Source organism: Limanda limanda, chromosome 21 (assembly GCF_963576545.1).
Source record: "Limanda limanda chromosome 21, fLimLim1.1, whole genome shotgun sequence".
NCBI classification, from domain to species: domain Eukaryota; kingdom Metazoa; phylum Chordata; class Actinopteri; order Pleuronectiformes; family Pleuronectidae; genus Limanda; species Limanda limanda.
In genome coordinates this window covers 4,734,356-4,755,597 of record NC_083656.1, presented here as the reverse complement: position 1 = coordinate 4,755,597, position 21,242 = coordinate 4,734,356, and the positions used below count along the sequence as shown (strand labels likewise).

The window sequence follows — 21,242 nt, the reverse complement described above, 5'->3', positions numbered from 1 at the left end:
GCCTTCACACTGCAGATCTCTTGATTCATCTCCGATCCATTATTTAAGAAATGTATCCACCTCTTCCTTCTTCGCAGACACAAAATGAACTCAATCTTTATTTTAAAGTTTGGACAGTTTCTCTAATCGTACAGAACTCTCGCAGGGTTCACGGCACGTCATTGTTTTAAGTGTTTTCATATTTTATCAACCGAGCCGCGCGGCGTATTAAAAATCAGTGTCAGACCGGAGGGCTCCACTTACAGCAGCTCACACAAGCCTCATCTTGTCCGTGATGGGAAATCTGTTCCACAAGGTTTTATCTTTCACTTCAGGGTTATTTATGTAGAATCCTCCACTTTGAGTGGGTGACTGTTAAACTGTCGATGTGGCTGCAACTCTCTCGGCAGCTCCCTCACTAAAAAACTCTCGGGGTCGAATCCAAGGTCAGGTTGAAGTGAGCACTCTACCTGTTTTTAGAGGCAGAATCCGAACGGAAATCGTGTGGAGTTTGAAAAGGAGGCGGCCTCCTCGGGACTGCACCTATAGAAACCAAGCAAAAAAACCAGCCGAGCCTTAGTTAAAGATTACCAGCTTTCTCTTTTTATTGAAAAATATAGCTGTTATTTCAGAGAACAGGAGAGTGAGAAAAGTAAATATATTAATATACTGTAGAACCAGAGTGAGGAGTAGAAAGAGAAAACAGTACATACTTGGCATAACACTACAGCCACTGAATAGAAAAAAAAGAAAAACATTCTACAGCTGAACTTTGAGCCAGTTGTTTCTTACACTCCTTATCTCTTTTATAGTTTTTTTTTGCCGCAAACCAAACCCGCAGCTGTCTGGGTTCTGGGAAACTGTAAAGCCGACCTGGGGCCGAACGTATTTGCAAATTGCTTTATATGGTTTCTTCTGTTTTACTGAGAAGTTTCCCCACAGACACACACGGACAACGCCAGGAAGTTTAGACAATCGCAAGACAGTATTTCATAGTAAGACTTTTCTTTAATTCCCCATCGAGCTCTTTCAAATTCGAGCTCTTTAAAATGTGCAAATACGATTTGGCCACAGATGCAGTTTAGTGTCAAACCCTCCAACATTCGTCCGGTTCTCACAAAGTCTGCTGATGGCAAAGATTGTTTACTGTAATAATCAATGGCACAACTTGTATTTACATGATTTGATTACAACGACGGCGGACAGGGAGTGATTTTGTTGGTTCTATTTTGTTGTGTGTGAAGGATTGCAGCTGCTCCACGAACCACATATTACACAATGGATCCAAAGGAAGTAGAAAGACAGCTGTGATTTGGCCCCTGAAGCGACCTGACTCAAATCATACTGCAGGAGATCTACACAGAAACTAAAAATCCTCCTAACGTTCTCCTAACGTTACCCGACAACATGGCTACAACATACTTGGCAAATTTCCTCCAGATTGCTTTTCATCTCACAACTTCTCACAACCTGGAAAAAAGAGAGAAAGGAACCCAGAGGCGGAGAAGCTTGGCATCCTGATTTTGTGGACACGCCCCCAGTGTCAACTCCACAACAGGAAATCCAACGCTCCCATTTTTCAAACGTGGCAATTAGCTTTCTAACACAAAATAAAAAAGGTCAGACATTAATCACGGACACGGGGAGAAAAAAGGACACGTACGCCTCGTTTGGTCTAATTTATAACTGAGGGGGGGGGGGGACCGGGATCAGACTACTGGACAAAAACAACTAAACACCACAGAGAACCGGCTGCCCACCTGTCTGCTCATGACCCCGCTGTTCCTGGGCCGAGTCCAGCTGGTGGGGGGGGGGGGGGGGCGATAATCTCACACATCCAACGAGTAAGGCCGGGAGAGGCCAGATGATTGGTTGATTTAATCATCTCGTCCCCACTGTGTGATTTGGGTTGTTTCAGAGGAGTGTGGGTGTTATCAGGTGTGGGACCAGGTTGGGAAATATCCCCCCCGCCTCGAGGTCACAACTGATGCCCGAACCGTTAAGTAGCAGCTCTCTGATAAGTGTCTGCTCGTGCTGATTCGTCCTCCGTCTGTCCTCAGAGACAAACGTGGACACGTGGTGAATAAGACAGGAAGTGGAGCTGGACAATTTGACCCTGGTTCTTCTGCATCGACTCTTTTACAAACATCTCCTCCGACTCTCTGCTGACCTGCTGATCCGACCACCTTCCATGTGACGACACACACACACACACACAAACACACACACAGTTTCCCCACAATCTCCACCTCCGTCCTGTTTTTAGCACAGGACACACAACACGTACAAAACTCTTCTGACGATTCTTATTGGGTGTCTTTCGCAAATTAAAAAAGCAGACACTCCCATGGAGTGATTTCCTGAATCTGTTATTAACTAATGCAGATTTAGCATGAGAGCGATTGAAGAAGTGATGAGTTTAGTCCTCGTAGTTAAGTCCCCCTGGTGGCCGTGTGGAGGCAAACACGCCGACTCTCCCTGTGTGGCACCGTCACGCTTCTGAAAGAAATTAATCTCATCGGAAAAAAAGCCGTAATCAAAAGTTTTAAGACCTAGCAGTGCACGTTAAGACTCATCCGTCCCTTATGAGAGTCGATGAATAAATACCAAGAAGTTGCCAAAGACAAAAACAGCCGCAAAATTATAAACTACCTCAAACACAACAAGCTACTGTGAAGACCGACCTCCAGATACTATATGTACATAAAATATAGTAAAAAACAAAAAAAAGGCAGAAATCATCCCATTAATTTGTGAACAAAAGTAAAATCACAACTTTCTCTATTTTAGTGTCTGTGCCAAAATATTGTTTCTTGGCAAATGAGGCTTCGTGATCCCTCCCACGCGCAGCGATTACAAAGACATCGGGAGTTTCACTTCTCGCCTTTTCCCTCAGAATGTGTAGAGCAGTTCCCACAGTGAGAGTGTGACCCCGCCCCCCCCCCCCCGCACGTCCGTCAGCTCACCTCACACATCACGCTCCCAATGTGATATCCATGTGATTGACAGCTGGGTTAACACTTCCCTAACCTCGTGGTCGCCGTTCACTTCTTTAAAAAACGAGCTCGCCGGTTTCTTTCCTCTCCTGCAGATGCACAGTTAAGAGTTTACACGACAGAAGCCGGTTTGTTTTTTTAGAAAACCGAATTTTGCAATTATAATAACAATAACAATAATAAGAGTCCAGAGTTTGATGGTGCAAACAAAAACTGCAGCAATCAACAAACCCAAAAGTTTGGAGAGAGCAGCTTGGTGACCCAGTCTCAGCGTGCACTCCGCTCACGTCTCCTCGCTACAGCACAGTGAATAAGGCTTAATTGGTTTTTATTTATGACGTTGACAAAGTGTGCAGAGTTTCTACCAGAAGCTTAAATCAGATGCTTCCAGCTCGTCACTGCCCGACACCTCGTCCTCTCAATTAGTGTCATTGGAAAAAACTCTGCGTGGCCCGAGCAGGTCGGTCTACACCCGGATCTCATCGTCGTCTTCGTCGTCCATGAAGGTGAAGTCTCTGTCCTCCTCCCCCCGTGGCGAGCTGTACTTGGCACTGTCCGTGTCGCCGTCGTGGATCTGGTACCGAGCCTTCTCCTCCGTGGCCGAGCCGGCGCTGGACACCGAGCAGCTGTCCATGTTGTGGTGGTTGCTCCTGGTTTGCAGCTCCGGGGTGTAAGGGTCCACGGGGGCCTTCTGCTGGTACATGCTGCGGGGGGGCCTGGCCGGGGCATGCTCTTCCACGTCATCATCATCATCGTCGATGTGGGGTATGAGGGAGGGCGACGCGTGGCCTTCGCTGCTCTTCCCTTCCTCGTAGCCGAGGTCGTCCTCCTCCCAGCCTTTCTTCTCCATCACGCTCAGGATGTCCCCGAGCATGGAGGGCCCCAGGTCGATGTTGAAGGACATCATGGACTCGGCGTGCTTCATGCCGCCCCCCCGTTGCATGGACGGAGGCAAATCCGTGAGCTCGCCGAAGTTACGCTCGTCGAAGTCGGCGTCGAGCGTCGCCATCGCCGCGGCTCCGTTGCTCGGCTTGGCGTCGATCTCCGTGAGCTTCTTCATGGGGCTGGAGGAGACGCTCTTCGTCAGGTGGTTGCTTCTGTGGGCGTCCTCGTCGTTGAGGTACGGTAAGGAGATGGCGTTCTTCACATAGTTGGACGAGCCACCGGAGGGCGCCGTCGAGTTGTATTCGTACTTGTCCCCTCGGTTCACCGACTGCGAGCGCTTGCTGCTCCTGAAGGTTCGGGACAGCAGCCCCGGCTTGGGTCCCGGGGGGGGGCTCTGCTTGGTCTCCGGCTCCCGAGGAGGCTCCCCCGATCGGGTGCTCAGAAACGAAGTGTCACCGAAGGCGTCGCCCCCCCGGCCCACGTGCATGGTGTGGCGGAAGTCCCCCAGGGGGGCGCTGATCATCTCGGCGGTCAGGTCGGCCCGAGACCTCCGCTTGGATTGGCTGTTGCTGTGCACCAGCTGCTTGAGAATCGGCATGATGGCAGAAGTCAAAACCAGGTGGAGAAGCTGCACGGTGGAGTTCAGAGAGTTTGTTCTGGCGGCTGTGTGCGATGTTGTCAAAGAAAGTGTAATTCCAGGTGTTTAATGTGGGCAGCCATTCTGGTCCTGGAGCTCGGGTTTCGTTCCACAGTCGGATCGACCTGCGAAGAAGAAGAAAGGAGAACATCAGCACCGATGTAAATCAGCTGCACCTTGGCAGACAATGTGGAAACATGCACATCACTTTAAATACTTCTCTACAGAGAGAAGTTCTATTCACTGTCACGGACACTTCCTCCGTCCTGATCTGCATCTGTATGGAAGCTCTTTCCTTCGCAAGGTTCTTCAAAGTGAAGCCTCGCTCGAGTGGTTTTAAAGCTTTACAACCCCAACTCTGAGGGTCTTATGTAACGGTAAAGAAAATCTCTCTCTCTGGTGTAAAGTTCACAGCACCTTCACCTCCCTGTGAGCCGGTTATAAAACCTCCAGCAAAGTTTACCAAGAGGAAAAAACTAGGCTCCCATTCAGATCCCCTGGTACAATCCTTCCTCTATGGGCTGCTGTGCTGTCACATTTCAGTTTTCCAAGTGGTGTCTGCGATCGCTGCTGTGCTCCGGTTCCCATTCACGGCCCCTCGCTGTTACATAACCACCAAGACACAGGATACTGGGAGCTGGAGCTGGGTTCGAGCTGGCAGGCCGAACAGAATGAAGAGCTCCAGCATTCCTCCAGCGAGGATCGACTTCCACTCCGACGGATCTGTTTCTGGACCGTTCACTGTAAAACCCTTCAGGGCGACATTCGATCACCACCGAGAGAATCTTTTTGTTTTGTCTACTTCTGCCTCAGTTCATCAGCGTGTCTCTATTTGTTGTAACACGAGGACGACGGGATTGCTCTCGATTAAACTCTGGTCACTTTGTTCTTTTCGCTTCAGATAATGCGGAGACGTTTTTTCAGCGCTCGAGACCAAACTGTCCTCGAGTCACCGCTGACGCAAAACCTCGGAACGTGATCTCGACACAGAGACGAATGGAGAAGCGATTTTTAAAACACCCACTGACATGCGTGCTGCGGTCTGCCGCCCCCCCCACGTGCTACCGACATTAACAAGGGCTTCGATTGTTCCAGCCAGACTGTAGTCCCATCATTCCCAGTAGGTTCAAACCCACGCTGCTAGGCCTGTATGCGTAACCCCCCCCCCCCCCCCTTGTGAATGAATGGGAGCTTCACTCAAACAATATTCTGAAGCAACGTCACCCATGAAAACATGTGCATCACTGACAAGAAGCCATTCAATTGGAAAGGCAAATGTAGCACTAGTGGGAACAGAGGGGAAGGGGGGGGGGGGGTTGATAGATGGAAGAAAAACTTTACTGCTGCTTTTTGTTTCGCTCCTCAGATCATACGTGAAGAGAAATGAACTCTGTCCACAGCCAAGATTCTTTCAATCCATCTGTACTCAACAACATGTCTTCAGCGGTTCTGGTGGTGCTAATTGGTGGTAGAAATTAGTACATAAAGCATTAAGTACTCAAAAGGCACTTCTGGCAAGAATGAGTGTTATAATATGGGAAATATATTTACCTGTGTATTTACAGACGTCAGTATTTATGATTGAAAATCAACAATTACTGTATATTATCTCACCTCAATATTAACAGCTATGTACCACTTCAGATTGTCCAAAACATTTCCTTGTTCTCTCATTCTCATATTCATACAGACGACATTGGTCTTCAAATATATAACAGGCTATCTACATTTAAAATACAATATTATAAAGTTAGAGGAGAAAGCAGCATTGAAGTCAGGTTCTGGCCGGGCTATCTACGTGAACGCCGTGTTGGGGTCGGACTCATCAGTGTTTTCTCGTTGAATTTCAACCCTTCACTATGCATTCTTCCATCACATGCACAGATAATTACTAGTCAGGTAAGTTTCAATGATATTACTGGGGAAAATATATTAGCATGCTGATTGAGGATAGTTCATCTGTTCATCTAGCCTATTTCCATTCATTTATCCATCAATTGTAAAATATGTTCACAGACGATTCCAATTGTTTGGCTAACTATTTATATCTCTGGCATTGCATTAGTGTTTTTTTACAAACTTTTTTCTCATCTTATTCTACAGAACAATGCCACGTGCACTATCTCATGTGTGGAGACATTTCACCCCATCCAATGTAGAAGGAAAGGCTGTGTACATTTGCAAATACTGTGCAAAGACCTATGTTAAGAATGACACAACGATGCAGAAGCGTATAGTCAAGTGCCCAAAGTTTCCTCAGGGCTCAAATCAGCCTATGACACAACAAAATGTTTAAATTTATGTCTGTATATGACAAGGTAAATACAGTTAGTATAAATTACCCACAACATTTCCAGTTTATTTCCGTATATTCCTGTTAATTCACGTATATTCCTGGTTATTCCCGTTAATTCCCATGGAAAGTTTCCAACTTTGAATATTCCCGGAATTGTGCAACCCTAGTCCTCGTCAGTGTTCTCTCGGGCTTGTACATTAAATTGCGAGCCGCTCTCTGCTCCTTACATCGAGATTACAGCTCAGAAGAGACAAACGCCACTGACGTCCCTGTGACTGCACTCAGAGCTGCTGGAGAGAACGCTCTACCCATTAGCTGCCCCCACATCTTCTTCTTTTTGATGCAGCAGAGTGGTTGCCAATTAGAACTGCTGCACAAAAGGGCGTCTGAGTGTGTGACTGACCACTCAAGACGACTCACCGGCTGATACGTCACTCCCCACTGCTCCCAGTTTTGTTTTTCTCTATGGCAACGCCAGAGCCGAGCCCCGGGCTACCGAGCTGGCTTCCTGTTTTTTAAGCCTGACGGAGACACGGAGAGAGAGAGAGATTTCCCCCCCCCCCCCTACATGGAGAGATCCGCTCATTCAGATGGATTAACCCTTCCTGGTGGTCACATGCCGGGCCAGGAGACAATTGAGACAGTGCCCTACGGCTGGGGGGGGGGAATGCTTTTGATGTAACGTGTCACTCCAAGACATTCAACCTCGGTATAAAAGATGTCAGTGGGTGCTCGGATATCAAAAGGTGCAAACCTCACACCTTAAGTCATTTTCTAGGAAATGGCCCATTTTATGTCTGCAGGGGCCCCTCGGTGTTTGATGAGGAATAGTTTCAAACCCCTCCAACCCCCCAAGGATCATCAGGACCCCATTATTGTGGGCATGACAAAAGATGAAGTATGACCTGCAGGCAGTCCTGTCATACTCAGCTCTAGCCTTTCAGTACTTTTAAAAGAGATAAATCATGGAGAATGGAAGTGTCACTTGAATTGTGCTGTTTCAGAAAAATACAGTTTTAGGGATTATTTAGAAAAAAGCCTTAGAGTTAATGTTAATATTGATAAAAGCTCTTTCACATAAGGAAGAAAGAAGGAAAATCGAACCATGTTCCACACAAATAAATAAGAAGCGCTAACATCTACTCAAGCATCTGCTGTTTTTATCTTTTCAATTCAACACTTGACCAGATTTTGAAGGATAATGTACAGGAAAATATGTTAATAAAGAAAAAAACTCTTTCACATAAGGAAGAAACAAGGAGAATCGAACCATGTTCTACCAAATCAATAAGAAGCACTAACATCTACTCAAGCTTTTTGTAATTGTAAGAAGGATAATGTACAGGATGAGTTATTATGAATAAATGCAAGTTCTTTCACTTAAGTGCTTTAAAGTTGTTAAATGTTCAGGATTAAAAATATGTTAATAAAGATAAAAAACTCTTTCACATAAGGAAGAAACAAGGAGAATCGAACCATGTTCTACCAAATCAATGAGAAGCACTAACATCTACTCAAGCTTTTTGTAATTGTAAGAAGGATAATGTACAGGATGAGTTATAATGAATAAATGCAAGTTCTTTCACTTAAGTGCTTTAAAGTTGTTAAATGTTCAGGATTAAAAATATGTTAATAAAGATAAAAAACTCTTTCACATAAGGAAGAAACAAGGAGAATCGAACCATGTTCCACCAAATCAATAAGAAGCACTAACATCTACTCAAGCTTCTGCTGTTTTTATCTTTTCAATTCAACACTTGACCAGATTTTGAAGGATAATGTACAGGATGACTTATTATGAATAAATGCAAGTTCTTTCACTTAAGTGTGTTTACAAATAGAGATCTCCTCTCTGTCCCTGGGTTGTAAACTCTGCCCAAGTCCTCATGATGACCAGTGTTTCCAGTCTGGCCTGTTGCACCCACACAGTTCTCATCCTCCCAGTTCAGCTCGCTGCAAAAATGCCTCCTCAGCAACATTGTTTACAGGGTCGCTGGGCTGCACAGACAAACAGGTCACACAACCGTGACCACAGCGAGCAACACAACATGTAACCTGTTTGTGTTGGAGCAGTAAGCACACCCGGCGAGGTGAAGCATCGTCTCCCTTGTTTCGCCTCGGTCACCGTGCCAGCCGGTGACGAAGCCTTTATGTAACCGGGCGCTCGGCGTGCCACATGACTCCGGCTCAAACTGAGACGAGCGGTGACAGGGCCGTGAATGATTAAGAGCATCTCATGTTCGCCGGAAGACCCGATGCGGGCGGGGTGACATAACAACCGGGCGCGCTCATCAGCGTTCAGGCTCGCTCGTGTAATCCCGCGGATCACCGGCGCCTCACAGTCCTCGGCGATCCCATTCCACTTTGTCTCCTTCTACTCAATGAACAGAGCAAAGAGGCTTTGGTACGTCCCGTCCAATCACAGCTCGCCTGCTGCCAAGTCGAACCATCAGACTGCAAGAGGTTCTGGCTTTTTTATTTTTGGCTGCATTTAAATTTTTTAAAACAGAGACAGAAAAAGAGTCTATAATTTATTAACAAGGTGGATTGCTGCTATGCAAATTACACAGAGCCGGGTAAACTTAGAATGAGAGAGTGTAATTACTGCCTGGCAGGTTCATTTGATATCTACAGAATAAAATGTAAATTTGGTAAAAAGGGTGCGTGTGAACAATAGTTTGACAGGAAAGTCGAGTTTGCATATTTCACGACATAAAACTCTTGGCTTGTCACGGTGAAAGTCCCCAGTCGTCCATTTTAAAGTCCTCACGTTGAACACAGAGACTCTGCTGTGTGAGCAGGAAGAAAAGTCCTGCTTTGTTTAACCTTGAACCAGCCTGAAGCTCCTCCATTGTTCACTCCCATTGTCAGCAACATTGATATGCAAATGAATATATACGAGTTACCCAGCGGGGATCTATGACACTGCTAATCAATTAATCAATGGGCCTGCATAAGAATGGAAAGTTCTAAACTCTGACAAAAAAGGTCGGCAAACTTAATTTGCGAGGGCCCGCGAGCTGAAGGCGGAAAAAGATCTGATTCCCACGGGGGGGTGAGGGGGCGGGTGGTTTAAAAAACACTGAAATAATATGATACTCTTCCCCTGAGTATCGTCATGAGATCTCTTTGCCCCAGTCCACCGCAGAAGCACAGAGGGAAAACAGCTTCAAGGTGTATTTATGCTGCCTTTACGTATGAAAATAGATCCATTATAAGTGTTTAAACGTTCATACCCACGTGTCCTTTATCATCTAGAGGGCAGCACTGAGTCGAGTGTTTCTGACAACAACACATATGGCATTCGTAATAATAAACCACTTGAGGAGTCGAGTAAAGTCTCTCGTCAAACTGTTACACCAACTGTTAAAATGTCTTCCTTGTGTCCTATGCTTGTCTCTCTCTTTAACTATTGGCTACCCAGCACCACCATGATTTATTGTGGTAGTTGTCCCTTCAACATGCACTGAACTACAGAGATCTTGTGTATTTTCTCAGAAGGGGTCGCATGTGTGAACGCAAAATGTCATAGGGAGAGCTTCTGCAGTTTCTGGGAATCCCCTGCTGATGACGCTTCCAACAGACGACAAGAGAGAGACAAAGTTTTCTACGAATGTTATACTAGGTCAGGGCATCGTCATGAGATCTCTTTGCCCCAGTCCATCGCAGCAACACAGAGGGAAAACAGCTTCAAGGTGTATTTCTGCTGCCTTTACGTATGAAAATAGATCCATTATAAGTGTTAAATGTTCATGACCACGTGTCCTTTATCATCTAGAGGGCAGCACTGAGTCGAGTGTTTCTGACTACAAATATGGCGACGTTGCAGGAGATCGTGATAATAAACCTCTTAAGGAGTCAAGTAAAGTCTCTCGTCAATCCCTTCCACCAACTGTTAAAGTGTCTTCCTTGTGTCCTATGCTCGTCTCTCTCTTTTAACTATCGGCTACCAAACCCCACAATGATTTATTGTGGTAGTTGTCCATGTGACGTGCACTGAACTACAGAGATCTTATGTATTTTCTCAGAAGGGGTCGCATGTGTGAACGCAAAATGTCATAGTGAGAGCTTCTGCAGTTTCTGGGAATCCCCTGCTGATGACGCTTCCAACAGACGACAAGAGAGAGACAAAGTTTTCTACGAATGTTATACTAGGTCAGGGCATCGTCATGAGATCTCTTTGCCCCAGTCCATCGCAGAAGCACAGAGGGAAAACAGCTTCAAGGTGTATTTATGCTGCCTTTACGAATGAAAATAGATCCATTATAAGTGTTTAAACGTTCATACCCACGTGTCCTTCATCATCTAGAGGGCAGCACTGAGTCGAGTGTTTCTGACTACAACAAATATGGCGACGTTGCAAAACATTTTGATAATAAACCTCTTAAGGAGTCGAGTAAAGTCTCTCGTCAAACTGTTACACCAACTGTTAAAATGTCTTCCTTGTGTCCTATGCTTGTCTCTCTCTTTAACTATTGGCTACCCAGCACCACCATGATTTATTGTGGTAGTTGTCCATTTGACATGCACTGAACTACACAGATCCTCTGTATTTTCAAAGAAGGGGTCGAAATGTGTGAACGCAAAATGTCATACTGAGAGAATCTCTGCAGTTTCTGGGAATCCCCTGCAGGATTCACAGGGAGGGAGTCAGCGCCGGGGGGGGAGATGACGCTTCCAACAGACGACAACAAATAACTCCTGGTGAAAAACATGTAGGAGAGAGAGACGAAGATTTCTACGAACGTTATACTAGGTCAGGGGGATAGAGTCGGTAGAAACTGCGGAGGTCTCACTCGGACCCCTTCTGAGAAAACACAGAGGATCCTCAGAGTCCAGTGCGTGTGTGAAAGCAGCTCAAGTGTCTGAAAGTTCCCTCCAGTCCAACACACTGTCCTTAACTCACCGAGTCGTTCATACACAATAACTCAGCCTTGCTTCACTCTCACCTGAAACACTCCTGTCTGAAGGTCTGGGAATGTGTGGCTCTTACAGTAACATTACACTTTCATAACAGCGCACAGATCCGTTCCCAAGCAACAATAACGCGGAGCAGTTAATCTTCTACCTTATTTCCGTCTGCGACAGCAGGAACCGGTTCGTCCCGTTCAACTTCATATCTGCTCGCATAGCTCCGAGGCTCAACCTCCATGACAAACCGCAGAAGTATCCTCAGCAGAAACTGACGCAGGGATGTGGATGTTAGGAGAGATACGGCGCTCGGCCTCGCCGCCCATGTGTCAAGGAACACACCTGAGGAATTTCACACAAGTGAAACGCTCGAGTGTTTCCAGTCATGCAAACCAAAGGCCGGACATTTTTCTGATATTTTCCAGCGAACTCAAATGTCTCAATCGCTTCAGACATTTTCCGGAGACGTTTCCTTGCCGGAGCCTTCTAGTGAAGTGGTGCCGTCATCACCAGCGAGACCAGGTCAGCTTTGCTAATGAATGAATCAGCTAAGCTCATTAAACAGGTCTCTTGTGGAGCTTTTGACAGGTAGTGACCATGTGGAGCTTATTTAGTCTTTGTTCGTGCAACAATCAAAGATAAAGAAAGACAGAGACACAGGACTAAAACAAGAATCAAGAACATCAGCATGAAATTCAACCATGACGTCCTTCTAAAACTCACAATCATTCCTCAAGGAACTATATCAAGTTTAGAAAATGCATGTTTTTTAGTTTTTAAAAAGGATTATGTTGTTTTTTTGGTGAGAGCCATTATTCGTTTCAGATTAAATCTCCTCCGGGCCTGTATTAAAACCATAATTAGCAGGAGGTGCTGTCACTGGGCTTGTCCTCACATGCCACACGGGCACTATTCAATTAATCTCTGCTCCCTACAGCATTTAGGAATTACAGAAGCTGCCAAGCTTGTGTCCTGAAAAGTACGCTTTTCAAACAGGTTCTAATGAGGCAGCACAGACAGACGCTGGTATCAAGACGCCATGCAAAAGTGTATTTTAAGAGAATTTCAGCGGCCGTGCAAATATTCAAATATGGGAAGGTTTAGCATATTTAGATTTTAAGATGTTAGAGATAAAACAGTTTCAACAAACCAGAAACATGCACAAGATTCAGGTTGTGCACCGTACTTTCAAACTGAAAACTCATGTTCATAAAAAACGGCTTTGGACAAGTTCAAACAGCTGAGTAGGGGAAATAAACCCACATCAGCAGGACCCAAGTACTACAGTCCCTCTGTGTGTATGTGTGTTTGTAAAGTTTAGTGTATCAACCTCCAGGGCCCCAGGGCCACACACACAGAAACAAACCCACTGGAGGATTAAGGGCAGCGTGTTCAGCGTTAGCAAATAAAACCAGCAGGCCTGGACCAGCCCTCTCGATGTGTGGCAGGAGCTCAGGGCAGCAAACACCCTGGATCTGAAATCACAAAATCCAGCCGACACCCACCAGCCATCACCTCCCCTTTCTCCCCGGTGTGACTCAGAGTATCCACCTTCTATTCCCGTCGATGTGTTGCAGAAGCTGCTGTTACGACCCCGGTTCAGGATCCTCACGTGACCCGGTCGAGCGTTTTGGTTTTAATCTGTCCAAATCCTGACGTGCAGAAACAGAACACAAGCTTCCAAAACGCGTTCTGTTTCCAGTCAAAGTGGCCTCGTCTAAAGCTGCTGCTCCTGCATGGCTGGACAAAGTGTTTTGTCAGATACTAGCCAGAGAGGGATGAGAGGGAAGCCCGGCCAAAAACACCAAACACACAGATAATGAACATGTCTCTTGATTATGAAATAAGCCCAAAAACAAGTCGCCTGAGAGTTTGTTTTGGAAAAAGCTCCTCCTCACCATTGCATGAGTAATACCCTGGGTAAAGACATGTGAGGAGGGGGGGGGGGGCACGGCCTTTCACGAGTAACATCACCGCGGGGACTTCTGCAAAAAAGGAGAGGCACAGATGGAGGCACTAAAGAGAAACACGCCCTCGGAGGGGCAGCGGAGGGGGTTGGATCACAAGTTGGTCATGCCAGCACAGTGACAGACGTTCTTTCACCGTGTCCTGCATGAAATGAAATGTACCCCGACCCCTATCACGCCTACAGTGGAGGGATTGTACTGTCCTGTGTGTGTGTGTGTGTGTGTGTGTGGGCGTGTACATGAGAGTGCACGTCTAATTAATCACTGAAATCCCCCCGACCCATCAGTCTCTCACAAGCAGGCAGCCGTCACGCCTGGTACCAGAGGGCCGGATGGGAGCCAAGTGGTTTAATCAACCGTCCAAGAGCTGCTGGACGACGGAACAAGGCAGAAAAATTCTACCGAGGATTGAACCAAAATAAAAACAATAAGGGGGAAAACAGAAGGTCCTGTTACAGGAGCCGCCGGGACAGTTAGCCTGCACTGACCTTGGAGAGAGGAAATATGCCAAATTACCAAAGTTGTGAGCCGATGCCAGTGTGACAAAGTCTAAACACACTCCAACCCACACACACACAGTCACACAAACGTTGGTAAAATCAGCAGGAGGCTTCTCAGTGTGACAGAAGGATAAGTGACCGGTTTCTGCAACATCTCAACTGCTCCTGGACTTAGAAAAATATGTTTTATCAGCAAACTCCCGGCTGAAGTCGTCACACCGAACAGCTTCATCCCCCCGGTGTTCAGTTTCGGTGACACACAACAAAACAGTAGCTGACTGAAGGGAACACAGAGCGATGATCAAACATGGCCGCTCCAGCCCGACAGTAGAACTTGAAGTTGACGAGCTGATGCATGTACCCGGCTCCTGAAGAACCTCGTTAACGTGATTGTGTCTTCGGTTGTTTCACCGACATCCACTGTGATCTGGTTAGAGCTTCCTTCAGTGACTCTCCAGGGACATCAGAGTAATCACACAACGACTTCTTATACTGGCTAGATGCAGACAGCGGATAAGTTCACGCTCAACTAAAAGAGACATTAGTTCCTCAAGTTGGTTATATAGAAGTTCTGCAAAGCTAAAAGGCCACAAATCTGTGGTAGCGTGAACTTCTCTAACCAAAAGAAAACCCTTCAGTGGTTCAGCCGATACATCCGGAGCAACTGGGAAGTCAAATGACATCACAGAAGTGCCTTTTCCTAATGCATGACTAGTGGTCATTCATATTTTCCTACATAAGCTTGAAGCAGTTGACCAATCACACCAAAGTGGGTCAGCTGGCCAATCAGAGCAGGCTGGGCTTTAAAGAGACGGGATCTAAAACCAAGTGTTTCAGACGGAGACTCAAAAAACCACTTGGAAAACAACCCCAAAAATATTAAACAATCTCTGTTTCCAGCTTGTCAACTGTAAAGAATGCTCTTCAGATGTTGGACTCAAAGACAAAATCATGGAAAACAGATCATCATAAAGCAGCAACAACGAAAAAAGCCACGTCTTTATGAATAGATAAATAATAAATTATGTAATACGTGGCTATTCTGAAACCCGAAGATTTGTTGGCCACATGATAATAGAGCCATATCCTGACACTTCTGAAGTATTGTCAGTATCATCTTTCTTAGATTTGTTTTTTATTAAAGACGGCCTATATGCTTCATGTGGTGCTTTGATTTGGCAGTGAAGCGACAACTTTGATTTCCTGGAAACAAGCAAGCGGAAAATAATTATTAGGGAGGCCGATAAGTCAGTGTTAACAAATATGTATATACACCTAAACCATGTGTGTGTCTGTGTGTGTGTGTGTGTGTGTGTGTACAATAAGTGTAAAGTCTATCAACGGCTCCCGGTTCAAGTGCCTTACATAGGTTCAAGGGTCATCAGGAAAAGTTGTCCTCTGCTCGCAATCCACTAACATGCAGTTTAAAAAACAAACACACAAACACACACACTTACAAACACACCCTGTTGGCTCCCTAATGGCAGCCAAAGTTGCTCACATGTCTCACAAAGGACAATGGACGAGAAAGAACAAAAAAAACAAAGCGATACAGAGGCCGACGAGAACCAAACCCTTCTGGCACACCCAAACATCAACACAACACGCATGTGGGTAGATAGGACGATAGGGAAAATGCACGCAAGGACACACTCACAGAGGAGATGGATCTCAAAGGTGACCCACATGAATGACAGCCACCATTTACAGTGATTCGTTTAATACAAAAAAACACAAAAGGCCTGAGATCCTTATCTATCCAGGTTCTATATCCCATCACAGCCCTGGATATCTGACCTGGAAACGTCCTCTGGTGGCTTGCACAGAAAAGACTCTTTATTCATGAGGGAACCTGCAGGGTCATCACCAGACAGCGACAGTGCATGTGACCGTTCCCGTCTCCTGAACCAGTTTCCCCCGGCATGAATTTGTCATCTTGTGAGCACAGAGGTGACCACCGGTTATGCCGACAGCCCTCCTTTGTCTTTTCAGTGCGCTCCAGAGAGGAACCACCTGTTTCTCTGTCCCACAGAATAATGAGGACTCGCTGGACTGTAAACATGGCCGAGCTGGGACCGGGACGGCCAGCTGCACGCCACCCGACCATATGTGCTGTCAACACACGGAGACGTCAAGTCAACGTATAGTGCAACCAGAGTTCTGCTGGTTAAAGTGATATTGACTCAGTGAGAGGCTGAGACTTAATATTCATAAAAAAATTACTGTATTCCACAGCATTCTGATTCAGGCAATGGAGGAATGACTGCACTCTATTGTTAGATGTTAATAGAAAAGTACAACAAAGAAAAGTTCTATTTACACAATTAAACATATTATATGCAACTCCATAGGGTTTTTTTACTGTTCCTTTTACTGTGTAAAGCACTTTGGTGAACCAAGTTGTTTTAAATGTGCTAAATAAATAAAGTTGACATTCATATTGAATAATTGCTACATATTTTATCTTAATATTGTTGATTTTTTTTAGATATACAACAATTTCTAGATTATTATCGGCTATTATAAAACATTTTATCACAAAGGGAGATAAGAATAAAATTTGCTAGAGGAAGGTTTCTAGGAAAGCAGAATTTCAGGTTCATCACTTGGCTCATATTTTATTGTTTTAAGATTATTGATGATTTACTGTAGGATCAGCATGAAGTTCTCCTAAGATAAGAACAACTCTGATCAGTTCAAGCTTCCTACAGCTTTCCAAAAACACTTATCTCAAACATTTGTCCTTAAGCCCGAAAAAAGAAACCAAATTTCCCATTGGTCTTGAGTAATAAGTCTAAACCACAAAGCTGTGACACTTCTTTCAAAACATGTCTGTGTGATCAAGGACTGTGTCATCTTTCTGTAAGTAGGCCAGGTGTGTCTCCCTATGATAGATCACGATGTCCTTGTATAGAGATGAAATCAGAGAGAATGTCATGTGATTCAACTTCACAGGAACCGCCTTCACCTTCCGACGTGATAATTATCAAAACTGGTTTACCGGCTTTTAACAAAGCAGCTCAGGAAGCAAACAGTGACAGGTGCCGGAAGAGCGATGTCCTGCAAAACCAAGCCGTATTAAGTGTTACTTCAAGGCACATGTTTAAGGAATCGATGAGTCAAACCGTCTAAGGTGTTGGCAGCAGGCGAGTGAAGTGACTTCAGCTGGGAGTGCTACTACTAGGGAGAACCAGTCCTGTTGAACTGGCCATGCTACACCAGTAACCAAAACAGCTACACAACTGGGTGACGGAGTTTCAAGTGCATGCGGGTCGTTGCACAAAAGAAAAGAAAAGAGAGAGTGGCCCCTTCTTCTTGGAATAGCCATGATAGGTTTGTTGTGAAATGGGATTGTAAAGGGCCTGGGGTTTCCGTTTGAGTAACAGAGAAGTGAACCCTGACCGTTGAAAGATTTGCAGCGAGGGTTTGGCTGAAGGACAATGGAGAGTCTTGACCTTTCTGACACAAGAGAAAGTTTCTACAGAGCAGGAGTGAACATACGGCTCATGTCACATTCTGGGTTGCAAGTGGAAATACCTTTAAAAGGAACCACAGGACTGAATTGGATATATTTATATAGAAATCCTGTTGTATAGATAGTGACTCAAGGACTTCTGGTGAATTTGTCTCTCTTGTTTTAGCTTCAAATATATATTTTTCCCATAAAAGGTCTGTTTAAAGATCAGCTCAAACATCCTCTGCAGGGTTTCTCTGTTTTCTTTGCAAGCGGAGTGAGTCTTGTAAAATCGTCTGAGGAAAAACAGCTCCAGTTCAACATGAGCCTTAAAGTTAGTCCAGAATCAACAGCAGAAGAAAAAACCACAACCCCTTCACTTTTGAAGTTATTAATACTTCGACAGATATCCGGAAGCACTGAAATGCTGCAAGTGATGTAATCATATCCTCAAAATGTATTTATTCTGAAGTGACAACCAAAAAAACGAACTTTCTACCTCAACAATTATCACCAACCCTCTTAAACACAATAACCATTATTCATAAAAACTGATTCCTCCCTGAGCCAAACCCCTGACGACTGTGGGACCTTTTGCACATATCCATATAATTGGAGCCAAACCAATGCAGTCGACCCAAATGTCAAGACATCCTCCCATCATCCCTCCTGGTCTCCTGTGGAGCTCGGGACGAAGGTGGGTGGATTACTGAAGTAGCCACAAAGCATTTACTAAGGCATTTCCTGAGGCATGGGAAGCATTAACAACCTGGAATGCAAATGTACGTTATCACATCTTGACTGCCGTTGACAGGTCTGTTCGCTCGCTCTCATAATAAAAACACAAGTGGCGCATTTACACTCCATTAAACTTCCACACAATCTGGCACCGAGACACACGCTAATGAAATAACCGACGAGGAAAAAACGTTATCCACTTATAACGGACTGCGTGTGAAACGGCCTGAAGTCAGTGCAAACGAGTGTAACTGCCTACTCCCCCCTCCACTGCAGCACACAGGCTTTCCAGAATAAAAAACTGTAATGACCTCAGTGCGTTCAGAGTTGGGCAGGTGGCCAGCTTCCTCACTGCGCAGCGGCAGGATCCTCCAGAGCCAACTGAAATAGCAATATATTTTAAAAAACAGCACAGTCAGAGATGACACAAACGTACTCCCCACCCCACCCCCCCCTCGGAGTGTACAGTGCACACAATAGATCCTCATGGAGAGATATCTGCCTTGGAGTAATGGAGAAAGAGCTGAAAGGCCCAGAAAGTGTCTCTGCTGATGTGAGTTGCAACCAGGCCGGAGTCTGACCTCGGTGTAAATCTGTCCAGTCGACTCCGAGCTGCTTAGTCAGTCGAGCAACTGCCGGATTTCCCTTTATCACAGAGCGACCAACACAACGTAGGGTAAATGACTCATCAAGCAAAAGAAAACTGGCTGACCTTAGGGCTGTTGTCAGGGTGTGGTTGTGTGTTTGTGTGTGTGTGTATAGGGGGAGGTCAAGGGGCAACAGTCGTACAAAAACAACACCACAGCCCAGCCGTTACATCCTCCTATACCTCCTCCTACTTCTGCCCAGGCTGACAGTTTAACTAGAACCCAGCTTTGATTGCTGATGCCCAGTGAAGCAGGGGGGGAAAGAAATATAAAAAATGAAACCCACTGTTATAAAACGGACCTGCACACTTTATGGTGAGCGCAGTTAAAGTCAAGTACACACTCCACGGCCTTCAGTTACAGCATGATGAATGAGGCCCGGGGCAGGTATACAGCCACGGTGGCAATTCTGGAGTAAATTACCCAGTTCATCAGGCATGATGACCACGAGAGGCAAAGTGCCAGGTCGGTAAACACCAACAGCAGCCGCCCACCGAGGAAGACCAGTAGTGGGACGGGTGTGTGAGCAAGGCATGAGGTGAAAGGAGTCCTGTAGTTTCCTTCAGCTCTCAGTAGCTCCCTAATTGTGATGAGTATTCATGTTAATAACTTTCAGCAGAGAACAGTTATGCTTCCAAGTCCAACTGCCTGCTCTGATTCAACCATCTCCTGTCCTGTAGCTGAACATAGATATTTAGGACACTTATATCAGAACCTGTAAACTAGTTCTCACCCCTAGGTATCCCTTATCTAAATCAAGTTACAAGTGATTGAAGTCTAGAGGCCTTGTTACTCTTGGGGACTCCTAATGAGGATCTAAAACTTGGAATAGTTTACTTTTGCTGCCATTTAAGCCAGTTAATGACTCCTTTCATGTGCACATTGTTGGTTTTTTGGCATTGGCCTTGACAACTATTATATAATTTCATTATTTATTGAACAAAGCAGGGTTTGTTGCACATTACAATCAGGTCATTGATTTAACACTTACATGCTTAGAGATCCCCTGACACAACAATGGAGAAAAAGTTTGAGGAGCTCAGCAATGATCCAGAGTGTCCACGTAAAAACAATTTACAATGATGACTCACCTTCGAAAAGTACGACTTTCAGAGTACGATCAGACACAAAGAATCGATTGTTACTCACAGTTGGGGATTATTGACATTGTATCCAAATGAAATTGTATCTATTTACTTCTTGCCTTTGATGACTTTGATTCTTGATGTTACTTAAGTCCTTTGATGTGGAAGGTAAATACAGTTATTGTCGTTATATGGTTCTTTAAAGTGAATCTCTGAGACTGTGATGCAGGGACGGAACGTAAAAACAACTTACAATGTGGACTCACAATCTAAAAGAAGTGAACCAGAGACTTACAGAGTACAATCAGACACAAAGAATCAGTTGTTACGCACAGTTGGGGATTATTGACATTGTATCCAAATGAAATTGTATCTATTTACTTCTTGCCTTTGATGACTTTGTATTCGTGCTGTTACTTAAGTCCTTTGATGTGGAAGGTAACAGTTATTGACGTTATATGGTTCTTTAAAGTGAATCTGTGAGACTCTGATGCACGGACGGAACGCCAGGGGGCTCATTGTTGTTGAGAGGAGCTGAAGGAGCAGATCAGCCTCTCAAGCGGATTTGACATTCAAATGAGATGCAGATTCCTGACCACACACACACACACACACACACACACTGACCCATCACAACTATACACACAACGGAATATCACAGCACTGAGTCTACGAACAAGTCGGAGAGAGACGTTACCTTAACGCGCCAAGCGGAGGGAAAGTTTCACTTTATATTCCCGGGAACTTTCCGTGGCGGCGGGAGATCGTCTCAGTGCAACTTCCGGTGAAGCGTCCTCTGCGTCGGAAAGCGAAAAGTAATGGAGATTATTTTCCTCGGCAGAGTTGGACCAGGACAGCCCGGCGTGTTTCAGCTCCGGAGTCTGGATAATGTGGCGCACGAAGCGGCCCTCCTGCTCCTCCTCCTCCTCGTCCTGCTCCTCCTCCTCTACTCCTGCTCCTCCTCCTCCCCGACTCACCCTCCTCCCAGCCTCCTGCTCCTCCTCCTCCTCCTCCTGCTCATGGGCCTGAGAGCACCACCTCCTGCTGCGGTTTAAAGGGCCAGACTCCTGTTTATCCACAACACTGCACCACAGGCAGGAGGTCAAGTGTGTGGATGAAGCCAACCAGGCCGGACATAATGGAGGTG

The 21,242-nt window shown here is 45.5% G+C and overlaps 1 protein-coding gene across 3 annotated transcripts; it reads right to left on the bottom strand.

The window, feature by feature from the left end:
* Window positions 1-2,931: 2,931 nt before the first annotated feature.
* cdc42ep4b (CDC42 effector protein (Rho GTPase binding) 4b) lies at window positions 2,932-21,011 on the bottom strand. 3 transcript variants are annotated; one of them, XM_061094590.1, is made up of 2 exons: window positions 20,793-21,011; window positions 2,932-4,622 (listed from the first exon to the last, which is right to left on the bottom strand). In XM_061094590.1, exon 2 carries the CDS (start codon window positions 4,456-4,458, stop codon window positions 3,442-3,444), a length of 1,017 nt encoding a protein of 338 aa, XP_060950573.1. In that variant the 5' UTR covers window positions 4,459-4,622; window positions 20,793-21,011; the 3' UTR covers window positions 2,932-3,441. The 3 variants fall into 3 exon arrangements, with proteins under 3 accessions (XP_060950573.1, XP_060950575.1, XP_060950574.1); XM_061094592.1 differs by lacking the exon at window positions 20,793-21,011 and adding an exon at window positions 13,256-13,314; XM_061094591.1 differs by lacking the exon at window positions 20,793-21,011 and adding an exon at window positions 13,210-13,275.
* Between the last annotated feature and the right edge of the window lie 231 nt (window positions 21,012-21,242).